At 40.1% G+C, this 22,315-nt stretch overlaps 1 protein-coding gene across 1 annotated transcript; it reads left to right on the forward strand.

Annotated features, from left to right (window-relative positions):
- The first annotated feature begins 12,887 nt into the window (after window positions 1-12,887).
- Window positions 12,888-22,315, forward strand: LOC109416827 (uncharacterized). Its single transcript, XM_019690902.3, has 5 exons — window positions 12,888-13,063; window positions 13,126-13,549; window positions 13,612-13,947; window positions 21,749-21,882; window positions 21,948-22,315. The coding sequence occupies exons 1-5, from the start codon at window positions 12,930-12,932 to the stop codon at window positions 22,219-22,221; spliced, it is 1,302 nt and encodes a 433-aa protein (XP_019546447.3). The 5' UTR covers window positions 12,888-12,929; the 3' UTR covers window positions 22,222-22,315.

The raw sequence follows: 22,315 nt of genomic DNA on the forward strand, positions 1-22,315 counted from the left end.
AAATTATTTGCAGGAATCTTTTTCCGAAGAGGAATTTATAGACGAATCTTTAGAAAAGATGCAGAAATCCCTGTAGAAATAACCGACAAAGGTACTGTTGACATTCTTGAGGAAATCACTCAATAAATTCCTGAGAGATGCGTGGAAGATTTTCTGAAGGAATGCTTGGCAAACCTACCTACAACCTAGAGATATCTCTGGAGGAATTCTTAGAAGAATTTCTTATACAACTTCTGAAGGAATTAGTACACAAAAGTTCCTGAAGTACAGGAGAAATTTCTGAAGGAAATCCTACAGAAACTCGAGAACTTTCTAAAAAAATTGTGTTTTGAAGGTAATTTTGAAAGAATTTATAATTTATAAAAGAATTTCTTGATAAATGCCGACGAATAAAATCTGAAGTAGATTCAGCAGGAATTCCTGAAATTTGGAGTTATTCCTGAAGCATTACCGGAAAATATTCTGCAAGACTATCTAAAAAAAGATCTGAATGTATTCTAAATAGTCCCAGGAGGAATACCTAGAGCAATTTCTGGAGAAACCCCTGATGGAACTTCCATAATAATCTCTTGCGAAATCCCTAAAAATAAGAAGTAATACATAACTCTAGAGAAATCTCATCAATGATTTCTAAAAGAGTTTGAGGCTACATTTGATAATTTCAGAAGGAAAACCCTAGAGGAACATCTGCAAGAATGTCCGCATCTTCGTGAAAAAATTAAAATCTCCTGGAATTGCATCTTTTGAAGAAATCCTTGGATAAATAGCAGGAGAAACTTCTGACTGGCACTGGAGTAACTGCTACAAAAATTTTGTGAGAATATTGTTATTGAATTTCTGGAGAAATTCCTGCCGAAACTACTAGTGAAATCCTTGAGGAAATCTCTCAATTGATTTCTGAGGGGTATCTGCAGGATTTTCTGAAGGAATGCTTGGAAGACCTCCTAGAAATACCTCTAGAGGAATTCTTAGAAGAATTTCTTATACAGCTTCTTAAGGCGAAACTGGAAGCATTTCCTCACTTTTTTGTTTTTGATTTTTTATTAAATAACAAAGCAAAGGATCATGGAATCTCCTGAATTTTCAGGTGTAAAATATTTTTCAGTTTTTAGGAAACCATTTTTGAACACAATTTCAAAAAAAATACATAATTACAAACTGCTGTGCTCCCTATACTGCTACGCCTCCATAGAAATGACTTCAATATTGCACCTAACTAAGATTTATTCGAGGAAAACCCTTTTTATCACGAAATTTTCCTGAAGATTTCTCCGAGAATTTGGATTTTGAAATTTCTCTATGATTTCTTTCAGGGACATCGCCACGTTTTATAGATATTCCGGCAGAATTTTTTAGAATGCACTCAGCAGAATACCTCCAAAGATCCCTCCAAGTATCCCTTAAGAATTCATTCCTGTCCATGTTTATCTGTGAGTTTCATCTAGAGATTTTTTTTCGGGAATTCCTCCTTCAATTCCTGGAAACTAATCCACGTATTTCTTCAGAAATTCCTGCAGAGATTCCTTCAAGGATTGCTGCAGAAGTTCGTGAAGTTCGTCCTTTATTTTTTTTGAACATGTTTACAAAATTCTTTTTGGAATACCTTTAGATTTCTCGGAGTATTTATTTGGGATATCTTTAGAAATTCTTCTAAAAAAATCCCAAGAGATTATTCCAGTTATTCCAGGAATTCTCTTAGAAGTTTATTTAGAAACTCCTCTGAAAAATTCACAAAGGATTTTCCTGTAAATTAACCCAAGAGTTTTCCAAAAGTTCTTCTAGGTTTTCCTCCAAGGATTACTATAAATACATTCAGACCTTTATTTAAAGATTCTTTCAGAAGGTAATGTCTCTGGAATTTCTCAAAATATTATTCCAGCAATTTTGTAGAAATTATCCAGCATCTATTCGTTGACATTGTTCAATGAATTTTTCAAGAAATGCTTTTATGAATATCTGCAGAGGGTTCTCCAGTTCCAGATATTCTTTCAATAATTCTTTATCAAACACATTTTTTTTAATTGCTTCAGTGATTCTCTAAGGAATTCCTCAAGGATTTTTTTGTTCTTACAGCATTTTCTCCTATACTTCAGGGACTTTTGTATATTAATCCCTTATGGCGAAACTGGACGCATTTCCTCATTTTTTTGGTTTTTGATTTTTTATTAAATAATGAAGCAATATTTTCAAAATCGGTTTTCGTACACAGTTAGAGGAAGGATCGAGCTATCTCCTGGTATTTTTTCGGGCGTAAAACGTTTACCAATTTTTGAAAAACCATATGTAACCACCTCTATTAACGACGCAAAACACGTCAGAATGGAACTATTACCATTCGATTCTCAAAAAATATTTCTATTGAATAAGAAGTTTTCGCCTCTCATCACGTTCTCGAAACGAGAAATTTTGGATTTTTTTCCCACTTTTGGAATGTGTTTTTCCCATAGTGTGTGATGGATGCGAAGATTTCTGCAGTTTTCTTAAACGGTTTTGTGAGCGTTTAAGGTTCAGCGGTGTATGGTTGTATTTTTAAGACCATTTTGTCAATGAGTTGAGCTAGGCAACGAAAAGACAAATATTTTCATAGACTCTTCACAAACACTGACAGTATACGTTAAAGTGTCGATTCGATGTTTTAGAAAATGAAACAACTAAGCTGTTATGAATCGTACCACACAACTAACCGAATTGCAGGTGTTTGGAGCCACAACCACACGTTGACGCGATAGAACTTAATGACGAAGCATATGGTGGCAACCTGTTCCAGTCCAGTCGTCCAGTCCAGCTCAGTGTGGTGTGGTTGGAATTCATGTGTAGGTGAATGCACTATGATTAACACCCCGATTGATGTCTGTGATGACGCGTGCGCACGGTTTGTTTTGAATGCTTCGTTCCTCCAGTATAGCAGAATACGCACGTTCCTCATGTTGTATGAATCGAATCGACGATTACCTCCGTTGTGGAGCATCTACACGGCAAGGGAACATCCATGAAGGTACGGACAGTTTTTGGTTCAATCTTTCTTTACTTGCCGTTATTTGTTTTTTTTTTTACACTTATTACACAGTTAATTAAGAAATCTGATACTAAGTGTTTCATCATTTAAGGAACCTCTCAGAGCTGCTGGTGAAAATAATAGTCAAAGCCGCTCACAGTTCGGTACGATTCGTAGCAGTAGTATATTGCTCTATGCCGACGACGACGACGACGACGACGACGTCGTTGCTTTGGGAAAACCGGCTTTTCGAATTCTAGTATTATTTATTCTAACATTGCTTTGGTATCTGTAATCGAAACGATGGACTATTCAAATGTCGTTTGGAGAAATCAGAGCCTAACATAAGATTACATATAACTTACTTAAAACGCTGTGGATAGTAGAGTTTGCTAGCAGACCTGTCTTGGAAACCATGCGTTTCCATATTGTATTCAACTAACCGGACGCTGATGGAATCGCCTCAACAGGGATATAGTCTGCTTCTCAACTTTGTGCTCAATGAGCAACTCCACAGCTCTCGCACAATCTTACCCTAGAAGCAGTTGTTCCCGTATCTTAAATTTTGCTGCTCTCGTCTGAAGTTCTAAATAGGAGGTCATCCATACGGGGAGTCTTCTTTCAAATACATTAGGTTTTTCATACTCGCTTATCAATCTGGAAAGTCCATTGAGACATTTTTTTACGCAAAAATCTTCATTCTGCAGTGTAGGGTTTTTACAGATATCAAGGTTTTTTGTTTTGATAACGTGTCTTTCCGAAACTAGCCTTCTTCATGAAGGGTAGCTGATAATCTCGAAGCAAAGCGAGGACAGCTGTACCATTTGCTCCGGTTAGCACAGTGAGGTAGCAGCTCTTTGGAGGGCCCCTAATCATTCATTGCTGGGGATGGAAAGAACATTCGTGACTAAGAAAGCGTTTGAGCCGGGGTATCTTATGGACGTTTGAGTATGAGATTCCCGGAATGTCTTATAGACATATGAATATTAGATTCTTACGGAAACACGTCGTAGTCCCGGATAGCCGCATTATACCAAGAATTAGGGGTCACCTGTTAGTGGACCAACCACCGGAAAATGTGGTCCGTAGAGTTATACTTACCCAATTGAGATGATGATTGGTTCTACCATATATTGTAGCAAGGCATCTGCCTATAGCAATGGAATAATCTGAGAAGTGATTTGATCAAGTCTAGACACACATTTGAAAAGGACCTATCTGCTTTGCGTAAACAAACATGTTTTTGTCTCTGCAGGGCCTATCTGCATCCACCCACGCACATCAACACCCTTATCAGAAAGAGTTTTCTTCAAGCTGTTAAGGGTGTTGATGTGCGTGGGTGGATGCAGATGGGCCCTACACAGACAGAAACATGTTTGTTTACAAAAAGCAGATAGGCCCTTTTCAAATGTTCGTCTAGAAGTTTGTATTTAGCTATCATGTAGTCTTCTGTATAAAAGGCCAAAAACGGATGATCACACCTGCAAGTAGAAACACTTACACGAAAGCCGCTGCTGAGGAAGATATCCAAGTGAAATTTTGATGGCCATTTGTTCTTGTAGAGGCCAAGAACCGTCACAAAACTTTGTAACTCTTAATTTGGTTATATGGGGATTCTGAGAACCTCTTTCAGTTCATTTGCCTAAAAAATTACACTTGGGTAATCTCCTTCCAGAAGAAAATTGACATTAACAACCGAAAAAACAAGTCCTCCATTAACAGAGTACTCCCAATAAATGGGATCGAAGAGGCCCCGCCTTATATACATAAAATTTTGACATAATAGTTTCAACAAATGTTCATATAAATGGAAGCGTAAAGAGTTCTCATCGAATATCAGCCTTCGGAAATGGTGCTGTATACCTCGCCAAAATTTTGATTTACATCGTTGATTCGGCAGTTCACTGAATAACACCAACACTACACAACACAGCCACTAGACGCGAACTAACGGCGATAAAAAACAAAGTGGGGTCTCCAGTTAGCCTAGTGGTTAAGGCTATGGATCGCCAATCCGGAGACGGCGGGTTCGATTCCCATTTCGGGAAAATTTTCTCGACTCTATGGACATAGTGTACCATTGTACTTGCCTCACAATATACAAATTCATGCAATGGCAGGCAAAGAAAGCCCTTCAATTAATAACTGTGGAAATGCTCTAAGAACACTAAGTTGAAACGAGGCAGGCCAAGTCCCAGTGGGGACGCCGAGCCATAAAGAAGAAGAAGAAGAGCTCACCGATTATCAATCATTCACTCGAGCACCTACCAAAATTCAAAATTCCGTACGAGAATTCTTTTAGGAAATCGTTTCATCAGAAATGCATTCAGCGATTTTTTCAGAAAATCCAAAGTTCAGAACTCCTTCAGAAATTTCTCCTCGGATTAATCTAGAAAAACTTCCTCACTCTCATTTAGGAATTCTTCCAAAGTTTTCTGCGAAAGTTTATTCAAGGAGCGAAAGTTTTCTACAGCAATTCTTTATGACAGACCCTAAAAAATTTGTCCAAGGATTCCATCAAGAAATCTTTCATGGATTGCTTGCAAAATTGCTTCATGGATTTTTTCATTAGGTTTCCTTCACAAATTCCCTTGACAATTCCTCCAAAGATTTATTCAGGAATTTTTTATGTAGATTCCCCTAAAACTCCGCCAGCGATTTCTTCGAAAAATCTTCCAGAGATTCATTCAGAAAATCGTTCAGGAAGTCCACCAGAGATTTGTTCTGGAATTACTTTAAGAATTCCATTGAAAGTTCCCTCCAGGGAACATCCAGAAAATCTTGCAGGAATTCTTCCAGGAGTTCATACAGAAATTCCTTCAGAATTTCCTCCAGGTATTTCTCCATGTATTTCCTCATAAATTCTTCCCCATAAATCTTACAAGATAACTCTAAGAATTTTATTGCGAATTCTTTGAGGAATTTATTCAGAAATGATTCCCAAAGAATTCAACAGGAATTCTTCATGAAATATCTCTAATTTTTTTGCGTAATTGTACAGGAAAGTTTTTCAAAATTCCCTGCTGGAATTTGTTCAAAAATTTCACCGGAGTTTTTTCAGATTTTCCTCTGGAAAGTTGTTTTGTAGATTTTTACAGAAATTTTACTGGAAATTCCTTCAGAGATTCTTCCAGAAAATCCCACTCGGAATATTTCTGATATTCTGTCAGGTATTCATTCCAAAATATTTTCAAAGTTTAAGCGATTTCTTCAGGAATTTCAGTGCGAGATTTTTTCAACAGTACTGTCATGTAGTTTCACAGAAATTTATCGGAAAATTTCTTTCAAAAAATCATACAGAAATTCTTTCGGAAATTCTTCAAGAGGTTCCTCTAAGAACTCTATGAGAAATTCTTTCTGAGATTCCTGGTGAAATTTCTACACGATTTGATTTTGAAAATTTTCCCTGTGGCTCCACCAGAAATGTCTCCTGGAGTAGCTTCAAAGGTTCATGAAGGGATCGTTTCAAATATTCCTCCATGGATTTTTGTTTATCCACAAGTTCTTCACGAAATTGCACAAAAATGCCTGAAAGAATTGTTGAAAGGATCTCTGAAGAAAAACCTAAAGACATCCCTGGATGATTGTCTAAAGGAATCCCTTGTTTAAAAAAACTCCTTGCTATTACTGTGGAGATTCCACAGCGGTTCTTGGAATTCCTGGGAAAGTACCTGAAGAAAATTCTTGAAACACCTCCCTAATTCCTAGAAAAAAAAAATATTGAGATACTTCTTGCGGAACTCTGAAAGTTATTTCTAGGAAAAATTGCTGAAGATATTTTTAAGCGGCGTCTTGCAGATAAAAAAATCTGAAGGAATCTATTGAAAATGTCTGCCAACATTCCTGCAGAAATTGCAGACGAAGATACTGGTAGAATTCTGGTATAAAACCATCAATTAATTTCTGAGGGATTCCAGGAGGAACTTCTGAAGGAATTTTCTTCAGGGATGATTACATAAGAATTTCTCAATAAAATTTCCTGAAGGAAATCTTGCTATTGTTTTGCAACATCATGAGAAAAAATATATTAGAGAGCTTCTAAATGAATTGCTTAAAAATATGATTTTATTTTCAAAAAGAATATTTTTTAAGGAATACCTGGAAGAACAGGAGAACCTCCCGCAGGTATTCATAGACGGATGATAATTTCTTTGATAAATCCCAAGGAATAGTAATTTCTCTAGTAATAGCTGCGAGAATCTTTGGAGAAGTTTCTAAAGCATCATCTGAAAAAAAAAATATGACAAAAATACCAGAAGTAAGGTCTGAATAAGCTCTAAGAAATTCCTGGAGGAGCTTCTGGAGAAACCTCTAGAGCAACTTTCAGAATCTCTTGAGAATTTTCTAGTGAATCTTCAAACTAAATACCAAAGTGAATCTTTGAATATACTGAATAAGAGTTAAGGGAACTCTGGAGAAATTGCACCAATAGTTCCTGAAAGAGTGTCAGGAAAAATATGCATTTCTGAAGAAAATCACTAGAGGAATTACTGAATGCATCTCTGAAATAGTTTCCAAATATCTGTAATTTTTTCGTCGTATTTGTATCAAAGAAATCTTTGGAGGAACTCCTTAAAAAACAATGGAGAAATTTCTAGAATTTTTGAGAAATTTCCGGAAGAAATGATGGGGAATTCTAACGTAAACTTTTGAAGAAATACATGCAGGACCTTCCGTAACATTCCTTGAAGGAATTTCTTAAATAATCGCTAAAGGATTCCCAGGAAAATGGTCAGAACAAACTTGATTGAAACAATCTACAAAATCCTGCAATGATCTTCTTTTTATAAATATTCTGGAAAAAAATTAATAAATCATGAAATAATACCTGAGGGAATTTCAAGCGGTACCCCTGGAGTTAGTCATGAGGTAGATTGACGAGGGGTAAACACTTCGTCCTGGAGTTTGTATCTACTTCTTCCGAAGGTTTCGTGGCCGCCAAGGTAAACGGGGTATCCTTGCTTAGCTGATATGCGCCTCCGCGGTATTAGATTGAGCAGTTTACGCAGATGATGGACTGTATGACGACCGAGCTGACCGGACGAAGGCCGGTGGTAATAAAAAAGACACGGACACCATCTTCAGTCAAAGGCTGTACAGACTGAACAAAACTTAACACTAGACAACGGACACGACACGCATTACGAGCACCAGTGGATACGAAGAAGAAACATTTCTTGCGAAAAGTTTCATCACACGGAGCGGGAATCGAACCTTCACCCCATGGCATTGGTTCAACTGGCTAAGAATGGCACTACGGATCGCCTGTTCCAGTGGTAAGAGTCCGCTAATCAGGTGACCCCTAATTCAAGGTGTTATGCGGCTTTACGCTTTCCGTGCCTAGGAAGCAAACCTAATCGCAAATGGAGCCTGTGGAGTACCAGGGCATCATCCACAGTATTTTTCCCTTATTGTGCTAACCGGAGCAATAGCGTGGTGGACCTTGTGTTTCTACAAGACAATCAGCTGCCCTTCTTCAATCTCATACTTGAGGTTGAATAATGGTGGGATTATGAAGATGTTATAATTTAGTTTAAATTTTCACCTATATGGTTTCGCACTATGCGTTTTACACAGTGTATTCTGTGTATCTTCCCCTTTGGCGTTTTTCAAACGACACCGATCTGTATTTATTGCTGCTGTTCTTTGTTGTGCTGTTATTGCGAAGAGTTTAATCTTACTTAGTTTGGGTAGTGGCTACAGCTAGGATAGCTCAGATCAATCATCACCATAAAAAACAGCAACGATTAATCTTTGCAGTCTTATGTAAAATGGTACAGCCCAAGTGACCTTGGTTCAAGAACCTTACTTTCGTAAGGGTAATTTCTATCTAGGAAACCTTGTGAATCCGGTGTTTGCTACTTTCAGTAAACATGAAATGGCAAACTCGCGTATCATGCCTCGAACCTGTGTGCTTGTCAACAATGCAATTGTTGCTACACTCATCTCTGAACTAACCACCAGAGGTGTATATTGCTTCACAATTGATGTATCTGTTCGAAACCTTAACAGGAAAATCGTCTATTGTTCGGATTATTTACCGCATGATGAACCATCCCCTACGGATACTTTCAAGCAAGTCATTGCATACTGCACTTCAAAAGGCCTTCCGCTGATTGTTGGCAGTGATGCTAATGCTCACCATATCATCTGGGGCAGCTCAGACATTAACTTGAGAGGCTTCAGTTTGATGGAGTACTTAAGTAGTACAGATCTTGCATTACTTAACATAGGCAACCGCCCAACCTTCATGGTATCTGCTAGAGAGGTAGTGTTAGATATAACGCTTTGCTCAAGCAGAATTAGTTACGAGCTGACCAATTGGCATGTGTCAGATGAAGAATCTTTATCTGACCATCGCTACATCTTTTTTGAACATTTAAATGTTACTTCGCAAACACTGCGTTTCAGGAATCCTCGGTCAATAAACTGGGATCATTTTACTGATTTGGTTGCGGCCAAATTCCATGGATACTCACCATCCATTGACACTCCGAGTGATTTAGATGATGCCGTTGATACTACAACGACCTTCATCATGGAAGCTTTTGAAGAAGCATGCCCTCTATGGTCTGTGAAGATCACAAGAGGAACCCCTTGGTGGAAATCTGATCTGGCGCCACTCAGGAAACAATGTAGAAAGAGTTGGAACAGACGACGTTCGGCTGGTTCGGAGGCTTTCAGGTCGGCTCGCAAGGCCTACAGGAAAGCTCTCCGGTCTGATGAACGATCCAGCTGGAAAAACCTTTGTACAAATGTTTCCAGCTTGAGTGAAGTCAGTCGGTTAAACAAAACCCTTGCGAAATCTAAGGATTTCCGAGTGAACGAACTTCGTTTGTCAAATTGCGATCTGACTTCCTCTGACGAGGAAGTTCTGGAATGCTTATTCAGCACACACTTCCCTGGATGTGTGGATATTACATCTTCGGATGAACCTGATGTCTTTTCTTGTAGTTATGATTCCCTGGCTTCGGCTCAGCGTATTTTAACTATAGAATCGATTGAGTGGGCACTTAATAGCTTTGCTCCTTTCAAATCTCCTGGGGCAGATGGGATTTATCCTATTTTGCTTCAGAAGGGATTTGATCATTTCAAACATGTTTTGAAAAAAATACTTGTTTGCAGTTTTGCTGCAGGGTATATTCTCAAATCCTGGCGGGATATTACTGTGAAGTTCATTCCGAAAGTGAGCCGTGCGTGTATGAAGAAGCAAAGAGTTTCAGACCTATCAGTTTGATCGCTTTCTTCTGAAATGCTTATAACGCATTGTCGATCATCACATCCGTGATGTTCATCTGGCCAATGTGCCTCTTCATGTGAACCAACATGCCTACCAATCTGGTAAGTCCACTGTGACTCTTTTACACAAGGTTGTTTACGATATCGAGAAAGCATTCGCTCAAAAGCAATCTTGTTTGGGTGTTTTCTTAGATATCGAGGGTGCCTTTGACAACGTGCCTTTCGATGCCATATTGGAAGCTGCACGGGGTCATGGTATATCTCCAATGATTTCCAATTGGATTTACCAAATGCTCAAAAACCGACATCTCTTCTCGCCATTGCGTCTAGCGGCGATTAGGAAATTGAGTGTTTGTGGATGCCCCCAAGGGGGAGTCTTATCACCACTTTTGTGGAATCTCGTAGCAGATACGCTATTGAGGCAACTCAATAATAGCGGTTTTCCTACTTATGGTTTTGCCGACGACTACCTAACATTGTTAGTTGGTATGTGCATCAGCACCCTTTTCGACCTGATGCAAAACGCCCTTCAGGTAGTTGAGGGTTGGTGTCGGCAATATGACCTTGTCGGTAAATCCGAGTAAAACATCTATTGTTCTTTTCACGGAAAAGTGAAACCGTAATGGTGTTCGACCTTTCCGTCTCCTTGATTCTGACAGGTGTGATTGAACAGGTAAAGTACGTTGGAGTCATTCTTGATTCCAAGCTTTTATGTACACTACATATTGAGTTCAAAATCAAGAAAGCTTGTATGGCTTTCGGGAAATGCCGGCGAACCTTTGGTGTAATTTGGGGTCTAAAACCCAAGTATATCAAATGGATTTAAACGACTGTTGTTCGGCCAATATTGACGCATGAATGTCTTGTGTGGTGGCAAAAGGGTGAAGTGAGAACGGTCCAATCAAAATTAGGCCATCTCCAAAGAATGTGCTTAATGGCGATGTCTGGAGCGTTCTCTTCAACTCCCACGGCAGCGCTCGAAGTTCTCTTTGACGTTGCTCCACTACAAATTCATATCAAACAAGAAGCACTTTCTTGCACTCACCGCCTATGGGTGCTCAGTTTACTAGAGGAAACTCCTGTGAACCGTAGTTCAACACACACACACATCATTGTTTCCATTTTTGGTTAATTGGGACAAAGTTGTCCTTGCTCCAAGTAATCTTACAATTGTTTGTTATTTCCCATATAGGACATTAACCACGAAATTCCCTTCCCGGGAAGAGTGGACATCTGGTTATTTGGAGAGAAGTATCTCAGACGGCATCGTATGTTACGAGCTGGTGCTGGTGTTTATTCTCGTGAGCTAAGGCTGCATCAATTTTATTCATTTGGTAGACACTGCACCGTTTTTCAGGCCGAAATCATTGCTCTTATGTGCGGAGTGCAATCAGCACTTCAGCAGCACGTAATGGGCAAGGTAATATACTTCTGTTCAGATAGCCAGGCTGCTATTAAAACACTTGCTTCGGCCAACTCCAGGTCGAAGATACTTATCGCTTGTCGAACTCAAATCGAGGGGCTGAATTCAGCAAACGTTGTTCACCTTGTATGGGTACCTGGTCATTCTTCCATCGCTGGCAATGAATTGGCTGATGAGTTAGCTCGCACTGGAGCATCACATGACTTCATTGGCCCTGAGTCAGCTATTCCGGTATCCAAGTGTTGGGTAAAGCTTCAGATTCACACCTGGGCTGCCACTCAGCACAAACAATACTGGAATAGTTTGGAGTCATGTCGTCAAACCAAATTGTATTGTACTGAACCATCTCCAAGGGTGGCAAATCTGTCCAAGCGGAATTGCAGCATGCTGGTCAAAGCATTGACTGGCCACTGCCGACTCAGCTATAACATGGCGAATATTCAGGAAGCTGATTCATTTGTATGTGATTGCTGTGAATCTGGTTATGGAGCATCGTATCATTTGATATGTAACTGTCCAGTTTTTGCGCAACTGCGTTTCCGAGTACCTGTGTTCCATCCCAGGAATCCGAGGACCCAGGAGTGACATTAACCTTCTTAGCTACGTCGCTCCCACTGATTTTCAACTTTCTGCCATACAAAAATGTGTGGTTGGTTCGAGATGTCCCCACTCAATAGTTTTATTTTAAAATCAATAACGCTACACAGTAGGCCTGGCCGCTTTAATGCTTGTAATGCATTTCCGATGCACTGCAAACATTAATAATGACAAAAAAAATGGTAGAAGTAGTCGATTCTATGATTTTCAGGATTCTTTCAATTATTGGCTGTGTATGTGTAGACTAGACTAGACTAGACTGACTGCGTTTCCGAGTATTCGGTAAACACTTATTCAGTGAAACTGACTTCAGAATCCTGAATCTTCAGGATGTTGTGTTGTTCTTAGCCGGCTGTGGTAAGGAGCTAGACTCTCTTTACGCTTTATGCGTTATTACAATGCCGCTTTTAGGGTGCTGTTTGAACCAAGGTTTAAACTCATTGTGGCATGCTAATGCTTTAGTACCCTCCTCCAGTGTATCTTTATTATGGCTCTGGCACAAATGTTCCAAATGGAGGATAATGTGCCTCTGGAGCCGGCCTTCTGATTCTTGATCTTTAAACTCATCTGTGTTGAAATTTCAAGGAGTGGCTTCATCATATCTTCACCTTAATATTTAACTTTAATCTTCACAGTAGGCCCTGCTTCTCGGAGTCATTTGACATTCTACTCAAGATGGAGAAACTAAAGACAACTCGAATCAATCGCTCCAACAGCGACCATGCTGATTTGGTGAACCGTGTTGCTGGACGGCGTACTTCATCCGAAAAAGCCCCTAGGATAAAACCTGCCCTTTCGACATCCAATCTGTAAGATTCTGTTTATTGGCTTATCTGTATCCTTATAGATTTTTCCAATTTTCTTTCAACAGTTCGAAAAACGTTCCACCAAAAACATACAGCAAATTTACAGTGAAAAAGCCTAACAAACCTCCGGTTCAGAAGCAACTATTCCCGGTAGAAGCCGAAGCAAAAGATCTCGCCAAATTGCCCACTTCGGGGCGTAAATTTCCAATGGAGAAAGCCCTCACCATGATCGAAATGGGATCGCCTTCCAAGCAGTCGTCCCAACATCAGCAGCAACACGGTTCACAATCCATCAACACCATCGCGACGACGGGAGGATTGTCCTATTCCACAACGGCCCTGGCCGACGGAGGAGCAACCACACGGATGGCCAGCAATACGAGTAAACTGGTGTTCGAGACGGGCTTCAAACTGCTGCTCAAATGTTGGCGTGAGGGAAAACGGAAAAACGACCGGTTGAATGCACAACTCAGCCAAAAGGATAGTACGGTGAGTATCGAAAGTCCCAGCAAAGATTCTCATTTACCATAACAAATTTCTCAACTTCACAGTCCATCAAGTACCGCAACCAGCTACAAACGCTCCAATCACTGTATCAGAATGAATGCAAAAACCACGAACAGGCTCGGAACGAAATCAGACAACTCAAGCAGAAGGTCGATACTCTGAAGACGAACCTACTGGACGAGAAGAGAGCGCATCTCGATAAGGTATCATCGCTGGAAGAATCGATCCTAATCAAAGACAAGCTCCAGTCGCAGCTGACTCACGTGCAAGAGGAACTGGCCACGGCAATCGTCTGCCGGCACGGTTTGGAGTGCCAACTGAGGCAGCAGGAAGAAAGCTGTCTCCAGTTGACGTCAGAGAAGAGGGAACTACTGAAACAGGTAATGTTGATGTGTTCTATATTAACGGCCAGTCGGTCAGGTCGCACATGTGGCGGCAGGTTTTTTGGCGGCTGCGACAATTTGCTTGATAATTTATACTTGAGAATGACTCATCCAACGTGACAGATGGCGTCCATTGATGAACATTTTATTGATATAACCCGAGTAGAGGAAAAGAGCTCAATAATAGCATATTTTGATATGGAGATCAAAAAGTGACATGGGTTTGATTGACATAAGAGATAAAAGATCTAAAAATAAAATCAAAAATTTATTCCTGGAACATCATCATCAAATCATATTTAGATTTTGTAAGATCTAACCAATAGCAGCGAGCTATTCGTATGATCTTGAAATATCAAATTTTGATATTGTTCAGATGTTCCAGGAACATTTTTCAGATATTATTTTCAGATCTTTTATCTCTTATATCAATCAAACCAATATCATGTTTTGATCGTCTGTATTTTACCTCTACCCGGGAACCGGCATCATTGAGAAGTCGAAGTGAGATTTCTTGCGTTATGTTACGTGGTAATGATAAGACCAGGTGCTTATTGAAAGTTAATTGGGAAATAACAATTTTCCAATTGGAGGTCAGAGTTTAAAAAACTGAAACGCTACGATAATCTTCTCCGTTACCCAAGGTAAGAGATCTAAATACATCGAACTATAAGATTCCACGTATTTAAAAAACCAATGACTGCAATAGCGATTTGGTGTCGATCTACTTGGCATTGCCAAACAACCAACACTTTCAGCAGTTGCAACGCAACTTTTCTTGAGCAGCAGATAAGAATGGGAAAAAAAGAAGACAAGACAGGCCATTTATCTATGTAAACATCAATTTTGGACGTAAATATGCGACATCATTCTTATCGTCCTTTTATGTTGTATAAATTGGCGTGGAGTACTAGATCATTTTATCCATGCCTTGCAGCCGAAGATCGCCTTATCAAGAAGACTTGCAGCACTGCTAAAAATCGGGAGTCACTGTTGGCAGCGCCACCATGGAAGAAGGTGTCACTATTCTTGACGGTGTGTGTAAATCTTCATACTCGCCCCAATACACTCTTACACCTTTATGCAAAGGTACCACCTTAACTCAACAGGCGGCTGTGCCGTCGATGACGCTTGCCGTTAATATGGGAAAATAACAGAGTTCCATGTATTCTTGATAAAGTAGTCTTCGCTTGCAGCGCTGCGACGCTTCTGAAGCGTTCTACAGCGTAAACAAACTCGCCAGCTCGTTTTGTTACTCCGGGGTGCATCTGGAAATCTAAAAACAAACTGAAATTCATATACCAGTCTATTTTTGTAGGACGCAAGAGCGACGCATATAGCAGTTCCGTTACCCGGAACGATGCTTTCAAGAATGGCACACTGCCTGAAATGATCATCGGAACGCTATTGACATATTTTAACAAAAAATAATGTTTCTTTCTTCTGGACTATCATGAGTATCTTTTGGGATTCCTCACGGTTTGTCACGAATTCATATAGACGTTACTTCTGAGATACTTTTGAGAAATCTAAGGTATTTTTTTTTTCTATACAATCAATAGAATCAAGAAGTTTCTTCCGGGATTTCCCTAGCTTAGCTCGTAAAATTCCGCTTGATTAATCCCGAAAATTCAGTAGGATTTTTTCAAAACTCCTGGGAGTTCCTTCTCGGACAAACCAGATGTCCCATTTTAAAAAAAGACACGGACACCGTCTTCAGCCAACGGCTGTACAGACTGAACGAAACTCAACACAAGACAACGGACTCAACACACATTACGAGCACCAGTGGAAGAAACATTTCTTGCGAAAAATTTCATTGCCCGAAGCGGGAATCAAACCCTCACCCCATAGCATTGTACGGTTTTACGCTTGGTAAGCTAACCGCACGGCCACGAGCTGAATTTCTTCTGGAGAATCATCAGAGATTCCTACAAGAATACCACCAGGAATAAAAATTAATTAAGAAAATCATTCTGGCCTTCAATCAAGACGTCTTCTTGATATTCCTCCAAAAGTTGCTTTTGAGATTCACTAAGATGATCCTTTTCTACTGGAGTTCCTCCGATTCTTCGGAATTTCCTACGAGATGATTATTTCCTGAAATCCCTCCAGAAGTTGTTTCCGATATTTCTCCGGGAGTTCCTTTTTGGGTATCCCAGGATGTTTTTTCTGGGATACATTCTTGGATTTTATGAAAGTTTCTTCCAGAATTGCTTTTTTCTGGGATTCATCCAAAATTTTCTCCAGATTTTCTTCGCAGGATTCCTGCAGAAGGTTTTTTTGGTACAAGTGCAAAAGAAGTTTCTCCTGGAACTTTGACTTTGATTACTTCCAAGAGATTCAGCTGGATTTGTCTTTGAAATTTCACCAGGATTGCTTACTGCGTTTCCTCCAATAGTTTCTTCTGGGAGTTCTCCAGGAATTGCACTTGAGAACCCTGCAGTAGTTCCTTTCACGAATCCTCCACGAGGTTTTTTTAATCTTCCAGAAGTTTCAAAGGGTACCCTACCTGTGTTCCTTAAGGAAATTTTCAAAGGTTATTTCGCGGAATTCTCCAGATGTAACTTCTGAAAATCCTTCAGGAGTTTCTTATGGAAAACCTTCAGAAGTTCCTTGTAATCATTGTAGGAGTTCTTTCAAGAAGTCCTAGACTAAGCTCTTGTTTCGTAGACGAACCAACTCCCAAGAGGTTAACCTCTAGAATTCTTTAAAGGAATTTATGAAGGATTTCATGTAGAAATCCTTTTCAGAATTCAGAAGCAAACCACAGAATTCATACCAAGTGGAATCCTTCCAGCAGAAATTACTAAAGGAATCCAAGATATCAAGTCTCCAACGTTGGAATAAGAGGCTACTTTATAAGCTTAGCAGCTTGTTGGAATTGGCCCGTTAGCCATCTAAGTAGCTTCATTTTTAGATATCATGGAACTTGAAAGTTCACATCTGGTAATCGGATAGACTTCTAAGTAGCTTCTGACGGAACTTTCTCAAAATGAATGTAGATACCAAAACATATTTTTCCAATTGCTGATTGAATTGCTTCCACTTACTCAATTAAACGTTCCCATGTAGATTTGTACCGAATCCTCCGAATGCCGCTGCGCTCCTATGGTAGTGCTGTAAATTTCTATTATCCAATTTAACTTTTTGCTCAGTGAATTAAACGTTGAGCAATGCATGTTTTGCTTTTCGAAATTGCTTGATTAAATCTCGTGACATTTCAATCGGTTTTCCAACCGTATGAAGAATATCTTCGGCCTGCTGACGTTGAGGTATTTTGACCAGACCACCTTTGTCCACCTGACTTTAAGCAAATACAAAATGGAGGCTGTTTTTCAAATTCTCGCAATATGGGTACATTTGATATGAGAATGTGATATTCATGAAAGCCAAGATCCTAAATTTTTGTGGCTCGATTTTCAGAACGTAATATTTAACGTCCGGATATCTTTCGCTTACCCAATTCACCTATATTGCATTGTTTCATGGCTGAAAATTTCATAAAGCAGAAGCTTTGAGGAATGTAGTTTTTGCACTTTGGATTTCTTTTAATGACCATGAGCATGAACATAGATGACCATACAATTCTTAGTTACATACTACTCCGTGATAGATCAGAACAATCGAAATTGAACAAGAACCACCAAAGATGCATACGATGAGTGCTTTAAATGCGCTTATAATGCTACAAGAATAACGCATTATAATGCCTTTTGGTTACTTGGGCAGTTGACGCTATCCGGTTAGTTGTTGAAGCAGTCATGAAGTCAGTCATTTGGCCCAAAGCTGTTTGGCCGAAAGTGAATTATGAACTCAAGTGATATTGCCACTTTTCCCCACATCAGTATACATAACTCGGATAAACAACCTGTTTTTCAAAGAAGGATAAATCTCTGATTAAATGTCAGTTTCAGCGTCATCTACAGACTGAGCTATGATCGACACCGAACTCGTAATCCGGACTCATGAGGAGAGTCTTCTGAGCACAGCCATTCGATATCGATGTGCTTCCTCGTGATTGAGAACGGGATACCAAGCCGGGAAAGAAAGTATAGTTGCACAATAGTTCGTTGAATCTTGCGACGTTGAAAAGTGACAAGATCAGTGCATGCTTCCCAAATCCACGCGAATTGACCCACACGGATATAGATTGGACAGCACCGGGAATACGCTCCTAAAATAAGACCAAGAAAGTGCTGTGATGTTCGGTTGGTGATGCCGTAGATTAACGGACCAATGCCCTTCAGTTGGTGGAGGGGGTAAAGTTGGTGGTAGGGCTGGTCTCGGCTGAGGACACCGCAAGATCCCCAAAAGAGGCCGAAGATCGAACATAGGGTTTAGGCCGCTATACATCGTGATCGAGGGGATAGTGACGAAGTTCCTCAAAAAAGGCCATATCTCGAGCACAGTGTTTAAGTCGCTATGGCTCGCAAGGGGTGAATAGTGACAGAATTTCCCGAAGAAGGCCGTATTTAGAGTGAGGAGTTCCTGGATGGAGCCAACCAGTGCTGAGTGAATTGTAGGAAGACGGAAGAAGAACGGGTTCGAACCCCCTGTTCTGTGGGTAAAAGTCCAACAAACAGGGAATCCCAACCCAAGGTATTAGGCTACCCGTGCTGAGGGATGAATAGTTAGGGGGTGTAACCCTTACCTAACTGGGCAGATCACCTTTTTGTATTGCGCAACGGAGTAAGATCTACCACAAATTCCCCGAATGGAGGAGAACGTGCCTCTGGAGCCGACCTACTGATACCTGAAGATCTTCCAAACTGAACCCTGGTGGCGGTAATGTGTTTCAGTAATACGGATTCATGGTAAAAAATCCTTGTTACTGGTAACAGTTTCTAAAGTTGCATTTATTCTACTTTGCTGATATTTGCATACTCGGACTTTGCCTACCGGAGACTATGCACTTGATGCTACGAAAACAAACATGCTTAGCGTATCTAATTGCGTACAAACCTATTAAGGACTGATGAACACTGGTAATTCAAGGACTCATGTGTATTCTTTTTGCAGAACACATTCTTTACTTTGCAGGGTTTTGAAACTCGCCCAAAGCCCCAGGTTTTTCTTTGTTGTCGTGGGACTAAACTAGAAGCAATACATGGATGGGGCCAGAGTTCCGATGCATGACAAATATCAGTTCAACCGTTTTGTTTTTGTAGAAATTCAAATTGATTGTGTTTTGGATAGAGGCAAGGATACAGGTGCACTTTTGCTGGGATTTAAATCCCTTTGAAAACGGTACCTTTTCATCATAGTCGGTTTTTTTAACGTCTGAGGTAACAAAACAAGAACTAAACAGAAATCGATGTCGCACTGCCACTTAATGGCAATGTAGTAATTCGACATGCACTAAATACTAAGAATACCAAAATTGCCATTGAAAGATCTAAATACTGGTCACAGTGGCTCATCCGAACATAAAAAAAAATGATAATGCCATAATACCTGCTTAAAGTGAACTGGTTGAATAAGCAGACCGATATCCCTAGCCGATGGAATTCTATTCCAAAATATTCGTGAACAGCGATGAAAATATCACGCAAGCAGATTGCTTCCTTTTTGTGAGTTTGTTCCATAGTTTCAATGCTCAAACAATTCTAAGTTGAAAAGTATGCATTTTTCCAGTTAAGATGCCCCTTCAAAAGGGAAGTAAGTTATCTTATTTTCTCGCCTGAAAGAGATGCGCGCGATGTCTCACTGACCAACACGTGACTCACATTTAGGAGACAGTTGGACGGACTTCAAACCGTGTCGGTCGTAATATCCTTGGCGTAGTAAAGGAAGTATCGCGCCATAAATTTGCACTGAATGAATCATTCCGTAGTGGCGGCATGTGGGCGGATGGTGAGATCCTTTTGCCAGCGAACTGCTATCCTTCTGGCTAGTACTGCTATTGATTTTCAGCAAACAGCAAACAGCGAGTCTTCCTAGTTCTTGGAATCCTAGAACATAGACAACATTTCCCCCATATTTTTTACGCTACCCTTTCGTACATGTTCAATCTGCTCACCTCATACAGAAGTATATGTAGGTACCTCATCATCTCACATAGGAAAAACGAAGCTTTCCATGAATGAATCGCTTGTGTTGGTGCTCACTTTATTCACCGTGGCAGAGCTTGCGTTTGCGATGTTTGCGACGCGCCACATTGCCGAACAGCCAATCAGCGACCAGTATGATGTCAACGGCAGTCTGTGCGAGTAAATGGTGAGAAGGCCACAACAAAACGAAAGTTCGCTTTCCCGGACTACGTGATGAGGCTATGTGAGTAGCAGCATAAGAATCCTCACAGGAGGGCGCGAAAAATGTCACGGAAATTCGGTCCTGATCACTGTGGAATGCCTTGACAATGAGTCACTAACTGCTGTGGTTGCATTGAAATTGAGATAGAGGATTCCGGGGAATTAGATCAACATGCATAGCGTCAATTAGGATTGCAAGGGAGACGCATGGTGGTTGTTTTCATAATCTCGAAATCAATTGCAGTTCGCTAAATTGAGTTTTTTAATTTTGAAAAATGAATTGATTTTTTTTATTTAATACGAAAGTGCACCTTTTTCTGAGCCACTATGATTTTTGTTTTTAGATTTTTAGAACTTCATTTTGATACCTAAAATTAATTTGAAAGATAATTTTTTAAATCACCTTTTGACAGCTGGGCAACTGCTTGACAGCTCCGCCCAGAACAAAATGCGGCGTGGGGTGATTTGACAAATCGCTCCCATACAAACTTCAAATTGATTTTAAATAGGGTCCCATGCACCGAAATTGATGAAAATCTGGATTTCGGCTCAGTTTGACATGCAGATTCAGAATATGGAATTGTCTCAATACCGCTAAAGAAGCCAATTGTGTGTATGTTTTTTTTTATATTTTATACAAGAAGTTTGTTCATTTTTTTAAGGTCAAGATTTAAGATTTAGAAACTTATAATTTATGTTTGGTCAATGTGCCCTGGACCATCATTTATGTTTAATCAGCTATTTCTTTCAAGAATTTTGTTCACTTTTGCATTGTTATGTATGTGCCTAGCTATTGTAAATTATGAACCATGTTTTCAGAGAACTTTACTCGTTGCTGCATCTGGTGTGAAAACAGTGAGCATCCACCTTCCTAGAAGTGTTTTCGACGTTTGCGCCGAAAGACCGTTCTTGGAATGCAAAATTCTCGAAAGCAATTCTGCTACACGGAATGCATTTATCCTTGCAATTGTGGTGAGTAAGCAGGGAAGGACACTGTGGAAAGGGGAAATTATCGATTTTTCCTGAAACTGGTTCAGCATTGAACTTGGCCGCTTGATGGGAAAAGTTTATCACGATTTCCTTTCCGCTATCCGTTTCGCTGTGCTGTAACGCGGCTGTACCTATCAGGCAGGTTTCCGGCATTCCCTACGAGGGCCGGATATGTTGCTTATGGGGGTGTGGGCGGCTGATACATGTCGGATAATTTATGCATGCCAGTCAGTTGTGATGATAATTGAAGCTGCTGCTGTCTGGAGGTGGCTCTGAAAGCTCTGAAGGGAAAACACGTGCGCACACCTCCTAGCTCCTATCAGAACACCGACCTCCTGAAAAGGATGAATGAAGGTGTGGCAAACGAATGATTCATGAGTGAAAATTTCGGAATTTTCCCTTCCGTTTATTGATTCTGGGTACTGTTCCGGAAGGTGAGAGATGTACTCCCACGTATTTTCATGACGGAATTTTCATTGCTACAGACTCATTCAGTAGTTCACATGCGTTATTCCACTTATTTGCTAATGGCTGTTTCGATTTGTGATTTCCAGATTGATAACCTAGAGGACAATTTCAAGAACTTTGAGCGGGATTATGAAAAATCTTTAACGGATCAAACGAAAACCAACAAAGTCTATGAAGCCCGCTTGGAACATTATCAGATGAAACTGGACGAAGCCAACAGGTTGGCAATCAAAATCCAATCAATCATGCTCGATCTAATCCATTTATCCATTGTCTATTGTTCAGCCAAATCGAATCGCATGAAACCGACTGCCAACTGTTGAAGGAGTGGAACGTTCGATTGGCCAGCGAGCTGGCGCAGGTGAAGGGCGCATACCAAGGCACGTATACATTTCGGGTGAGACGATTCTTCAACGATCTTCCACGGAGACCGGTATTTTATGTGCAGTATTTCCTGTATCTGTTTGTTCGGGATGCGCCCTTACCTCGGAGGCCACCCACTGACAAGCGAGACTTGGGGCGACTGATTGTTGCCTATCCGTATGCTGGTGTTTTGTAGGGAGGGTGTTTTATATCTATGTTTTCCTTTGTTCCATCAACATTATATTTTACATTTTTCATACAATAGAATATCATATTTGTAGGATGTTTAA

The sequence above is a fragment of the Aedes albopictus genome, chromosome 2, assembly GCF_035046485.1.
Source record: "Aedes albopictus strain Foshan chromosome 2, AalbF5, whole genome shotgun sequence".
Taxonomy (NCBI): Eukaryota; Metazoa; Arthropoda; class Insecta; order Diptera; family Culicidae; genus Aedes; species Aedes albopictus.